Raw genomic sequence first — 12,979 nt, 5'->3', positions numbered from 1 at the left:
CGTTTGTACCATAAATAGAAATCTGAAAGAATAGAAAAAGCTGCCCCATTTATAATTCAAAATTAGTTTTGTTGCCATTAATAATAATACATGTGTTCCTGAAATCTGTAACTTCTAAAAAGAATAGATTTTGATCTTCACCGTTCACTACTTTTTGATCAGCTGCAGAATGGAATGGTCTTTTTTCCAAACCTTTGATGGTGCAGGCAAGCTTTGTTTAGGTGGTGCTTTGTCCTGCCACAGTATGAAAGTGGAGCAATGGTTATACCTATACACTCTGCCTTTCAATTCAGGTTTCTTCTTGCTGAACAAAGAGACCTTGGAGTGCAGGTTCATTGCTCCTCGAAAGTGGAGTCGCAGGTAGATAGGATAGTGAAGAAGGTGCTTGATATGCTTTCCTTTTTTTGGTCAGAGTCTTGAGTACAGGAGTTGGGAGGTCATGTTGCGGCTGTACAGGACACTGGTTAGGCACTTTTGGAATGTTGAGTGCAATTCTGGTCTCCTTCCTATTGGAAGAATGTTGTGATACTTAAAAGGGTTCAGAAAAGATTTACAAAGATGTTGCCAGGGTTGGAGGATTTGAGCTATAGGGAGTGGTTGAATACGCTGGGCCTGTGTTCCCTGGTGCGTCGGAGCTATAGGGTGACCTTATAGAGGTTTATAAAATCATGAGGGGCATGGATAGGATAAATAGACAAAGTCTCTGTCCTGGGGTGGGGGAATCTAGAACTAGAGGTTTAGGGTGAGAGGGGAAAGATATAAAAGAGACCTAAGGGGCAACTTTTTCACACAAAGGATGGTACGTGTATGGAATGAGCTGCCAGAGGATGTGGTGGAGGCTGGTACAAATGCAACATTTAAGAGGCATTTGGATAGGTATATGAAAAGGAAGGGTTTGGAGGGATATGGGCCGGGTGCTGGCATGTGGGACTAGATTGGGTTGGGATATCTGGTTGGCATGGACGGGTTGGACCGAAGGGTCTGTTTCCATGCTGTACATCTCTATGACTCTGTGCTGAGTATAGGAAGTTAGGACATAAAATCTCAAAATTATTAATGCTGGAGAATGTAGAAATATCAGATGAGTACACAGCTGAAGAAATGGTGTACTGCAGAGAAGTGTAGATTCCCGAGACATGAGATCATGGGGAAAATAGGACCAGTACAAATAGGATACAGCAGAAGTGGAACCAATATTCTCAGTGGGGTTTAAATTAGAATAAGAATCTGAGCAGGGAGACGGGGAAAGCAAGGATAGAAATAAAAGACAGGAAAGTAAGAAGTGAATGGTGAAGGCAGAAAAAAAATGAGCAAAAAATGGGAAAACTGTGCAAAATAAAGCAAAGATGACTAATAAAATTAAAAGGACAAGTAAAGGTATTCTGTATTAAAGTGCAAAGCACTCACAATAAGACGGATGAGTTAACAGCGCAAATAGATATTCACATTTATCATAGAAACACTACAGTGTGGAAACAGGCTATTTGCTCCAACACGTCCACATTGACCCTCCAAAGGGTATCCTACCCAGACCCATTCCCCTACCCTATTATTCTACATCTCCCCTGACTAATGCACCTAGCCTACACATCCCTGAACACTATGGGCAATTTAGCATTGCTAATTCACCTAACCTGCACATCTTTGGACTGATGGAGGAAACCACAGCAAGCGGGGGAAATCCACACAAACGCAAGGAGAATGAGCAAACTCCACACAGATACTGCTGAGCACTGAACCATCATGCTGCCAATATCAGTTGCAATTACAGAGACAAAGCTGCAGGTTGACCAAGGATGGGAACTGAACATCCAGGGGTATTGTAACACTGTTAGTAAAGGAGAAAGGATCATGATGTGGAAAATGTATGGATGGAGTTAGAAAATCTCAGGGAGCAGAAAACATTGGCAAGGGTTGTCTATAGGTCCCAACAAAAGCAGGATGTAAGAAAAGACATTAAACAGATTCAAGACATATGCATAATGGGTACAACAGTAATCATGGGTGACTTTTGATATATATCGCAAAAACCAAACCAGCAATAATTCTGGCATGTATACAATATTAGGTTAGACCAATACACTGGAGAGCAGGCTAGACTAGTCTGGGTACTTTGCAATCAGAAAGGATTAATTAACAGCCTTTTATGCAGGATCTTTTGGGAACGGGTGACCATAAAATGATATAAATGTTTATTGAGATGGAGAGTGAATAAATTGAATGTGAAAGTAGGGTCCTTAATCTAAATAAAGGGAACTATGAAAGTATGAAGCACAAATTGGCAATGGTGGAGTAAGCAACCTTACAAAAGGAACCGGCAGTGTGTAGATAACCGATAATATTTAAGGAACACGTGCATGAATTACAATAATTATTTACTTTCAGTGGGTGCAAAAATAAAACAAGAAACATTGCTCAACCATGGCTTACAAAAGAAATTAGGGTCATATCAGATGGAATGAGGAAGTATATAAATCAGCCAGAAAAACCATCAAGCCAGAGGACTGGGACCAGCTTAGATTACTTACAGTGTGGAAACAGGCCCTTCGGCCCAACAAGTCCATACCGACCCGCCGAAGCACAACCCACACATACCCTTACATTTACCCCTTCACCTAACACTACAGGCAATTTAGCATGGCTAATTCACCTGACCTGCACATTTTTGGACGTTGGGAGGAAACCGGAGCACCCGGAGGAAACCCACGCAGACACGGGGAGAATGTGCAAACTCCACACAGTCAGTCGCCTGAGGCAGGAATTGAACCCGGGTATCTGTCGCTGTGAGGCTAACCACTGTGCCACCCGAATTCAGCAAAAGTGGACAAAGAGGTTGAGATCAAGAGTGATAAAATAGAAAATAAGTTTTCAGAGCCTGTTTCTATGCTGTATGATTCCATGACAAAGAAGACCCCCAAAGAAGTAGCAGAAATTGAACACATATTTTGGTTTCGTCTTTACAAAACAGTACACAAACCATTTTCCAGAGATGTTAAGGAACCAAGGGTCCACTGAGAAGGAGATTGGAGATAATGAAGACTGCAGATACTGGAAAGTCAGAGTCAATAAAATGTGGAGCTGGAAAAAGCAGATCATCCTCCATTTCTGCCACCGATAGTCAGACCACCACCAGAGATGTATTTCCCTCCACCACTATCAGCATTCCACAGAGACCATTCCCTCTGCAAATCCCTCGTTAGGTTGACGCCCAGCAACCCACTCTCCACTCCTGGCGCCTTCCCTTGCGTGTAAACTCTGCACCCACACCTCCTCCCTCTCCTCCATCCAAGACACCAAAAGATCCTTCCACATCCGGCAGAGATTTTCCTGCACACCCAAACACCTCATTTACTGTGTCTGTTGCTCTCAATGTGGTCTCCTCTACATTGGTAGACAGGAAAGCAACTTGCAGAACGTTTCAGAGAACATCTCTGGGACAAATGCACCAACCAACCCCACCATCCTGTGGCCGACCACTTTAAGTTTCCTTCCCTCGCTGCAAGTCCTGGGCTTCCACCACTGCCAAATCTAAACCACCTGACGCCTGGAGGAATAATGCCTCATCTTCTGCCTTGGGACCCTCCAACCACACAGCATCAACATCAATTTCACCAATTTCCTCATCTTCCCTTCCCCTACCTCATCCCAGATCCAACCCTCTAACTCAGCACTGCCCTCTTGAACTGTCCTACCTGTCCAGCTTCCTTCCCACCAATCCGCTCTACTCTCCATTCTGACCTAACACCATCAGCCCCCACCTGCATCTACTTATCACCTTCCCAGCTACCTTTCCCCCATCCTCTTATCTATCTCTCAGCCCCCTCCCATCCCCACATTCTTGATGAGGGGGCTTATGCCCGAAACATCAATTCTCCTGCTCCTCGGATGCTGCCTGACCTGCTGCGCTGTTTCAGCACCACACTTCTCAACCAAGAATGAGAGGATGTCTGACTGAAAAATATAAAATTAAAAACACGGGTGGACAGACAAGATACAGGGAGGATGCTTCCCCTGGTTGTGGAGTCTAGAACCAAGGGTTACAGTTTCAGGATAACAGAGAAGGGCTAAGGTGAGAAAACATTGGTTAGGTCACAAATAGAATATTGTGTGCAGTTCTGGTCGCCACACTATTGGATGGATGAGATTGCACCAGAAAAGATATACAGAAAATTCACCAGGATGTTGCCTGAAATGAAAAGTGTCAATTAGGAGGATACACTGGATAGGCAGGGTTTGTTTTCTTTGGAACAGAGGAGGCTGAGGGGGAATCTGATTGAGGTGGACAAAATTATGAGAGGCATAGACAGAGTTGATCATGAGAATTTTTCCCCATAACAGACATGTCTAAGACTACAGGGCATAGGTTTAAGGTGAGGAGGAAGTGGTTTAGAGTTCAGAGAAATTAACAGCCAGAGGTTGGTAGAAATATGGATCATTCTGCCTGAGTGCATAGTGAAAGCAGTTACTATTGCAACATTTAAAAATCATTTGAATGAGAACATAAATTGCCAGGGCAGAGTAAACTACAGACCAAGTGCAGGTAAATGTGATGAGCATAGTTTGGCATTGACATGTTGGGCTAAAGGGCCTATTTCTATGCTGGATAACTCTGAAATTTCATCATAGAAATATCAACCCATATATTTCACTACCAGAAACTGTGGACAGAGAATACTCAAGGGAGCGACCGAAACATTTCTAGACATCAAAAACAACAAAAACAAAAATTGCTGGAAATGCTCAAGCAGTTCCAGGAGGCAAAACCGAAAGAACTGCAGATGCTGTAAATCAGAAACAAAAACAGAAGTTGCTAGAAAAGCTCAGCAGGTCTGAGGAAGGGTCACCAGATGAAATGTTACCTTTGATTTCTCTTCACAGATGCTGCCAGACCTGCTGAGCTTTTCCAGCAATTTGTTTTTGTTTCCAATTTACTGCAGACACAGTTCTTTCAGTTTTTATTTATACATCAAAGATCTTGGGGGAATGGAAAGAAAGCAGAAATATGGGACTGAGATGGAGGATCATGCTCAATGATACTGAATGGCAGATCAAACTTGAAGGGCTGAATAGCCTACTCCTCGTGTCTATGACAAACATCTTCAGCAACTCAGTGATAAACCAAAAAAGGAGTTTTTATTTGGTATGGCACCAATACAGACCTTTAAAGCATCACCTGTTATTCACTCCTAGCAGAATCTGCAGATTATGTGCTGGATTTAAAAGCCCAGGCTTGGAGTAGAAGCCAATCATTCCTAAAATGAAGAGATTGCTTAAGGGAGACTTGGCAACTGTCGTCAATTTGAATTTACAAACTATTTCTTTTTGGGTTTTTTTTGGTTTTTCAAGTTATTTCAGGTAGGATTGCACTGTACAGAAGAGTATTATAATTGTTTCATTTGTTCAGCTTGGCGAAAATAATCCTAACCTCGCCTTTAACATTGATTGCAATGGAAAAGTGCAGTTCACGGTTCAAGTCAACGACCCGGGGCATTAAGCTTTAAGGTTAGTGATAGAAGGTTAATGTTCTTCTGGGTGGTGTCTGGAACTCACTGAAGGCTGCTCGAGCCAGGCAAGGAGCGGGATTGAGAAGGTGGGAATTGAGCCTGTGCTTTCGGTATCAGAGAGCAGCCTCCAGCTATCTGAGCTAACCAACCGTCCCTCCGGCAAGGTGGTTCCTCTTCTCTCACCGAATAAACCTGCCATGACCCTCTGGGCGTGCCTGCCTTGCAGAGGCTCCAACCTCACTCCAGCTATTCAGGTGTTGTGGTTCTGTTCGCCGAGCTGGGAATTTGTGTTGCAGACGTTTCGTCCCCTGTCTAGGCGACATCCTCAGTGCTTGGGAGCCTCCTGTGAAGCGCTTCTGTGATGTTTCCTCCGGCATTTATAGTGGTTTGAATCTGCCACTTCCGGTTGTCAGTTCCAGCTGTCCGCTGTAGTGGCCGGTATATTGGGTCCAGGTCGAGGTGCTTATTGATTGAATCTGTGGATGAGTGCCATGCCTCTAGGAATTCCCTGGCTGTTCTCTCTTTGGCTTGTCCTATAATAGTAGTGTTGTCCCAGTCGAACTCATGTTGCTTGTCATCTGAGTGATAGCTGGTTTTGTCGTTTCGTGGCTAGTTGGTGTTCATGGACGCGGATCGTTAGCTGTCTTCCTGTTTGTCCTATGTAGTGTTTTGTGCAGTCCTTGCATGGGATTTTGTACACTACATTAGTTTTGCTCATGCTGGGTATCGGGTCCTTCGTCCTGGTGAGTTGCTGTCTTGAGAGTGGCTGTTGGTTTGTGTGCTGTTACGAGTCCTAGTGGTCGCAGTAGTCTGGCTGTCAGTTCGGAAATGTTTTTGATTTATGGTGGTGTGGCTAGTCCTTTGGGTTGTGGCATGTCCTCGTTCAGTTGTCTTGCATCTGTTGATGAAATTGCGAGGGTATCCCTTTTTGGCGAATACATTCTAGAGGTGTTCCTCTTCCTCTTTTCAGGTGTTGTTGGTCCTGGCTGACTCTTCCTTTTCTCTGATTTGATCCCTTTCTCTGTCCGACTACCCCTGGGTCAGCGATGGCGACGGTTCCCAGTTAGCGGGAGCACGGGGTCTCCGCGCCCTGACCGCCGGGGGGCACGGGGTCTCCACGCCCTGACCGCCGGGGGGCACGGGGTCTCCACGCCCTGACCGCGAGGGGGCACGGGGTCTCCGCGCCCTGACCGCCGGGGGGGGGCACGGGGTCGCCGCGCCCTGACCGCCGGGGGAGGGCACGGGGTCTCCGCGCCCTGACCGCCGGGGGGGCACGGGGTCGCCGCGCCCTGACCGCCGGGGGGGCACGGGGTCGCCGCGCCCTGACCGCCGGGGGGGGGCACGGGGTCTCCGCGCCCTGACCGCGGGGGGCACAGGGTCTCCGCGCCCTGACGTTACGCGGCGCCGCGCTCCACCCCCATTGACGCGTTGACGTCACCACGCTGTCAGCTCGGTGTGGAGGGAAAGGAGAAAGCCTGGAGAGGGAGAGGGGGGAACCTAGGCCGGACCAGGAAAGAGAGAGGAGGGCGGTAGACAGGCAGGCCTAGGCCTAGGCCGGAGCAGGCGACAGAGAGAGACCGAGGACGGAGGGGGGCGGTCCCCGAGCCAGGCCAGGAGAGTAGCGGCGGCTCGATCCGAGCCCCGGCCTGCGAGACGCCGAGCTGCGGCCTACCTCGGAAGCCGGTTCGATGGGGAAGAAGACGCGGATCAATCTGCCACAGAGCCGGCGACGCCCCATCTTACAGCTGGAGCCTGGCCACAGGAAGGAGGAGCGCGGCTCGGGCTCCGAGGGTGAGTTGTGGAGGAGGCTGGGCCTCGGGAGGAGAAGCCCCGGCTTGGCGGGGCAGGGGGTGGCGGCGGCGGTGGTGGTGGGGGGGAGAACCCCAGTAACTGGCAATGCCTCAGAGGCTGCTGCTGCTGTCATCCAGAACAGGGCTGAAACCTGCTCGGATTGTCCACTGATAAACACGGGGTTAATAAACCACCCACTTTGTGCACCACTGCCATGAGGCTCTGATTGCTCAGCTCTACCTCCATCCTGCTTCCCTGAACTAAGGTCATCTTTCTCATTGCACTCGTGACTTTAACTAACAGAGCCATCCCTACACCTCTTTTTCTTGCTTTGGTGCCTAAAACTCCTGTATCCTTTGCCCAGTTTCCAACTCATTCATCCGGCAGCCATGTTTCTTATGGCTGTCAAAACATTCTGATTTATTATTCACACTGCTGGTTCACAGAACAAAGAACAACACAGCACGAGAACAAGCCCTTAGGCCCTCCAGGCTTGGGTTGACACATTTTTGCCTTTACAATTGCCATTGATCTTCACTTACAGGGTCTGTACCCCTCTATTCCCTTCCTATATATGTATTTGTCCGGGTGTTTCTTAAATGCCACTGTTGTATCTGCTTCCACCACTTCCTCTGGCAGTGCGTTCTCCGCACTCACCACCCTTTGTGAGAAAAATGTGCCTCGCACATCCCTTTTAAACCTTCTCCCCTCACACTTTGAACCTGTGTCCCCTAGTAATTGACCCCTCCACCCTTGGAAAAGCCTAATTTTCCACTCTATCCACGCCATTTGCAATCTTTTAAACTTCTGACAGGTAGCCCTTCAATCTACTGCGTTCCAGTGAAAACAAATCCAGTCTATCCAACCTTTCTTCATAGCTAAAATCCCCCATACTAGGCAACACCCTGATAAACCTTTTCTGTCCCCTCTCCAAAGCATTCATATCGTTCTGGTAGTGCGGTAACCAGAACTACACGATATTCCAAGTTTGGCCTAACTAAAATTCTACAAAGCTGCAACATAACTTGTCTATCCACAATACTCCTTCCAGTGAAGGCAAACATGGTATGGACCATTTTTTTACTACCTTATCTACCTGCACTCCCATCTTCAGTGATCTGTTGATCTGCACACCCAGATCTCTGCATATCAATACTCCTAAGGGTTCTGACATTCACTGTATAATTTCCACCTGTACTTGACCTTCCAAAATGCATCACCTCACATTTGCCTGGATTAAACTCCAATTGCCGTTTTTCTGCCCATGCCTCCAACTGATCTGTATTCTGTTGTGTCCTCTGACAATCCTCCTCACTATCCACAACTCCACCAATCTTTGTATCATCCGCAAACTTACAAATTAGACCAGCTACTGGTTTTCCTCCAGATCATTTATGTAGCTCACAAACAACAGAGGTCCCAGCACTGATGCCTGTGGAACACCACTAGTCATAGTCTTCCATTGTGAAAAGCATTCTTTCGCCACTACCCTCTATCTCCTATTACTAAGCCAGTTCTGTATCCAACCTGCCTGTTCACCCCTGATACCATGTGACTTCACCTCTTGCATAAGTGTGCCATGAGGAACCTGGTCAAAGGCTTTACAGAAGAACCTCGATTATCCGAAGGAGATCTCGAGGTCCCGATAGAAACATTACATCAAAGATGTGTTTCTAACGCTGATCAAAGAATGAGCTTGGCTCGCTGAAATGCTGCCAAGAAAAGTCTTGTACATCAATGGGAGCCCAGGCACTGTCTCCAAATGACTGACCACCTGCCCTCCCTCTCTACCCCCCACTTTCTCTGGAGTTCTACGTAGGGGTGAACCCTGAAATCCCCTTTCCCCTGATATTCCCTCTAACGTTGTCCTGTACAGGGCAGAGGTGGAACTTAGCGCACGCGTGTGCGCGCACACGCAACTTTTTGATATTTGGAGACTTGTGGGGTTGGGCACGGGGCTCACACGTGCTGTGCTGTTGCATGGGATGTGCTGCAGTCTCCTGAACGGGGAGCAGACTTAATGGAAAACTCTGAGCCCCAGAGGAGAGGCATTGAAACGATTAATCGAATAATCAATTATCCGAACAAAATAATGCCTGCCCATCTCATTCGGATAATTGAGGTTCCTCTGTACTGAAGTTCATGTTGACAACATCAACTATTTGTCCCTCATCAATCATCTTCGTCACTTCCTCAAAATACTTAAATCAGGTTAGTGAGGCATGACCACCCCTGCACACAACCATGCTGCTGTTATTGCTAATCAGTCCATATGCTACTAAATGCTTATAGATCTTGTCCATGAGAATCTTTTCCAATAATTTTCCTACTTGAGGCTCACAGGCCTATAATTTCCTGGATTAGCTCTGTTACCCTTTTTAAACAATGAGACATTACCTATTCTCCAGTCCTCTGGGACCCCACCTGTGGCCAGAGGATACAAAGATGACTGTCATCTGTTTTGTTTCAAATGCTACATACATTCAAATACAGTCCCCTCACCAGTATCCTCTTCTTTCCCTGCCTATTCCTCTACTCTACTGAAATGCCCCACGCCTGCTGTCTTCTCTCTCCTTTCTATAAAGCCCTGAGTCTGTGAGGCAACACAGCCATTTGGACTCATGCTGTTTGTTTCAGAAAAGTGTAAGTACCCCTCACTGTTCTGTCCCCTTCTGCGGCTAAGTTTTTTTTCTATCTACACTTGAATGGCTTTCTGTGCGATGTGTCATGGTTATTTAGCTAATCTATTCTGTGGCTCACTCTTGCTTTCAAATCAGAAAACCTCTCAGCCTATTGGACAATTTGCAAAGATTGAGGCTCCGCCCTTCAAGGTCTTATCCCCATCACAGCTGCAGCCATAGATTAGCTTCCTTACAGTGTGGAAACAGACTATTTGGCCCAACAAGTCCACGCTGACCCTCCAAACAGTAACCCCCTTTATTCCTGATGAAGGGCTTTTGCCCGAAGCGTTGATTTTGCTGCACCTCGGATGCTGCCTAAACTGCTGTGCTCTTCCAGCACCACTAATCCAGAATCTGGTTTCCAGCATCTGCAGTCATTGTTTTTACCTAGTAACCCACGCAGACCCATTCCTACCTTATATTTACCCCTGACCAATGCACCTAACACTATGGGTGACTTAGCATGGCCAATTCACCTGACCTGCACATCTTTGGACTGTGGGAGGGAAATGGAGCACCTGGAGGAAACCCACGCAGACACGGGGAGAATGTGCAAACTTCACACAGACAGTGTCCCGAGGTGGGAATCGAACCCTGGTGCTGTGAGGCTAACCACTGAGCCACCATGCTGCCCGTACTCCCCTGTTCCCGATCACTGACCCAATCAGATGACTTTCAGGGCTGTAACTGCACTTGGGACAAAATATGCACGGACCTTGCCCCTCCCTGATGAGTTGCAATACCTGCAGCTCAGCATCCAGCTCAAACTCTGAACTGATATTCCTTGAGGTAAATTTGTGCTGATCATACTAGCATCTATCAATTCCCATATCTTGCAGTGCTGTAACAACAGTGTAGTTGCTTCTAATCAGAAAGTAAACCTTCCTTTACTCTTTTAAATTGGGAAGTAACAAACTACATTGTCCCCTTCAAACACTCTCAGTGCAGGTACAGTACCGGGTTACATACAGTGTAAAATACCTTCAACTCTTAAAATGACAACAAAGTTCCCTCAACTCTTTAAAACTAAAAGTGAACATTCCTTGACACACTCCATCAAGTACTCAGGACAGGTACACCACGGGGTGAGATACAGAGCAAAGCTTTTTTTTAAGCTGAAAGTCAGGTTGACAAGTTAGCACTGGTTGGCTAAGGTATTTTCATGGGAAACGAGAAGTTTACCAAACTCCTGGAAATTTAAAAGACGGATAAGGTTTGGACATATTCCTTTCTGTTTTTGCAGAGCATAGATCCCTGTGTATGAATGTAAAGATACTGAGCTCTAAGCATGGCTCATTTATACTTGCTGACAGTGAAATACTTTTAGCCTTTCCAGTACCAGATACAGACTGAAAGTGTAGGCAATATATATTACAATAAACTCCTCACCTCAATCCATCTCCATACAACTTGTGGCCTGTTCTTAATCAGGAATCCAAAGGGATTCGACAATACAGTTACAACTTAAAAGGCATTCTGGATGGGCGTATAAATGGGAAACATTTAGAGAGATATGGGCCGAATGCTGGCAAATGGGACTCGATTAGGTTAGGATATCTGATCGGCATGGACGGGTTACACCGAAGGGTCTATTTCCGTGCTGTACATCTCTAACACTAAATGCGTTAAAAACAAAAGGCTAACTAGGGCGAGAATAGGGCCCCTCAAAGATCAGCAAGGCAGCCGATGTGTGGAACTGCAGGAGCTGGGGCAGATACTAAGCAAGTATTTTGTATCAGTGTTTACTTTGGAGCAGGACATGGAAGATAGCGAAGTGAATAGCAACATCTTGAAAAAATGTCCATATTACAGAGGAGGTGGTGCTGGACACCTTAAAAACATAAAGGTGGACAAATCCCTGGGACCTGATCAGGTTTACCCTAGAAATCTGTGGGAAGCTAGGGCAGTGATTGCTGGGCTCCTTGCTGAGGTATTTGTATCATCAATAGCCACTGACATGGTGTCGGAAGACTGGATGTTGGCTAACGTTGTGCCACTATTTCAGAAAGGTGGTAGGGAAACTGTAAGGAACTCTAGACCAGTGAGCCTGACATCAGTGGTTGGCAAGTTGTTGGAATCCTGAGGTACAGGATTTGTGTGTATTTGGAAAGGCAAGGACTGATTAGGGATCTTCAACATTACTTTGTACATGGGAAATCATGTTTTGCAAACTTGATTGAGTTTTTTGAAGAAATATAAAAGAGGATTGATGAGGGCAGAGCGGTCGATATGATCTATATGGGTTTTATTAAGGTGTTCGACCAGGTTCCTCATGGTAGACTGATTAGCAAGGTTGGCTCACATGGAATATAGGGAGAACTAGCTGTATGGGTAGATAAGTGGCTCGAAGACAGAAGGTGGTGGTAGAGGGTTACTTTTCAGACTGGAGGCCTGTGAACATTGTATACCACAAGAATTGGTGCCGGGTCCAATGCTTTTCATCATTTATATAAATGATTTGGATGTGAATGAAGGAAATATGGTTAGTATCAGAAATAAGGTCGGTGAACTTAAGACATGGATCGGTACCTGGGTCTACGATGTTGTGGCCATCACGGAAACGTGGATAGAAGAGGGACAGGAATGGTTGTTGGAGGTTCCTGGTTACAGATGTTTCAGTAAGATTAGGGAGGGTGGTAAAAAAGGAGGGGGGGTGGCGTTGCTAATTAGAAATGGTATAACAGCTGCAGAAAGGCAGTTCAAGGGGGATCTGCCTTTGGAGGTAGTATGGGATGAAGTCAGAAATAGGAAAGGTGCAGTCACCCTGTTGGGTGTTTACTATAGGCCCCCCAATAGCAGCAGAGATGCGGAGAAACAGATTGGGAAACAGACTTTGGAAAGGTGCAGAAGCCACAGGGTAGTAGTCATGGACGATTTCAACTTCCCAAATATTGATTGGAAGCTCTTTAGATCAAGTAGATTGGACGGGGCGATGTTTGTGCAGTGTGTCCAGGAAGCTTTTCTAACACAGTATGTAGATTGTCCGACCAGAGGAGAGGCCAT

The 12,979-nt window shown here is 46.4% G+C and overlaps 1 protein-coding gene across 1 annotated transcript in view; it reads left to right on the top strand.

Moving 5' to 3' along the window:
- Positions 1–6,942: 6,942 nt before the first annotated feature.
- Positions 6,943–12,979, top strand: part of fnbp4 (formin binding protein 4) — a 39,797-nt gene continuing 33,760 nt past the window's right edge. The window contains exon 1 of the mRNA XM_043706300.1: positions 6,943–7,295. Coding sequence (XP_043562235.1) covers positions 7,193–7,295 — 103 coding nt within the window. The 5' untranslated portion in view covers positions 6,943–7,192. The remainder of the gene's footprint in view (positions 7,296–12,979) is intronic.

The sequence above is a fragment of the Chiloscyllium plagiosum genome, chromosome 16 (genome assembly GCF_004010195.1).
Source record: "Chiloscyllium plagiosum isolate BGI_BamShark_2017 chromosome 16, ASM401019v2, whole genome shotgun sequence".
Classification (NCBI taxonomy): Eukaryota; Metazoa; Chordata; class Chondrichthyes; order Orectolobiformes; family Hemiscylliidae; genus Chiloscyllium; species Chiloscyllium plagiosum.
The sequence above is the reverse complement of the archived record's forward strand: the minus strand, read 5'-3'. Positions and strand labels throughout refer to the sequence as shown.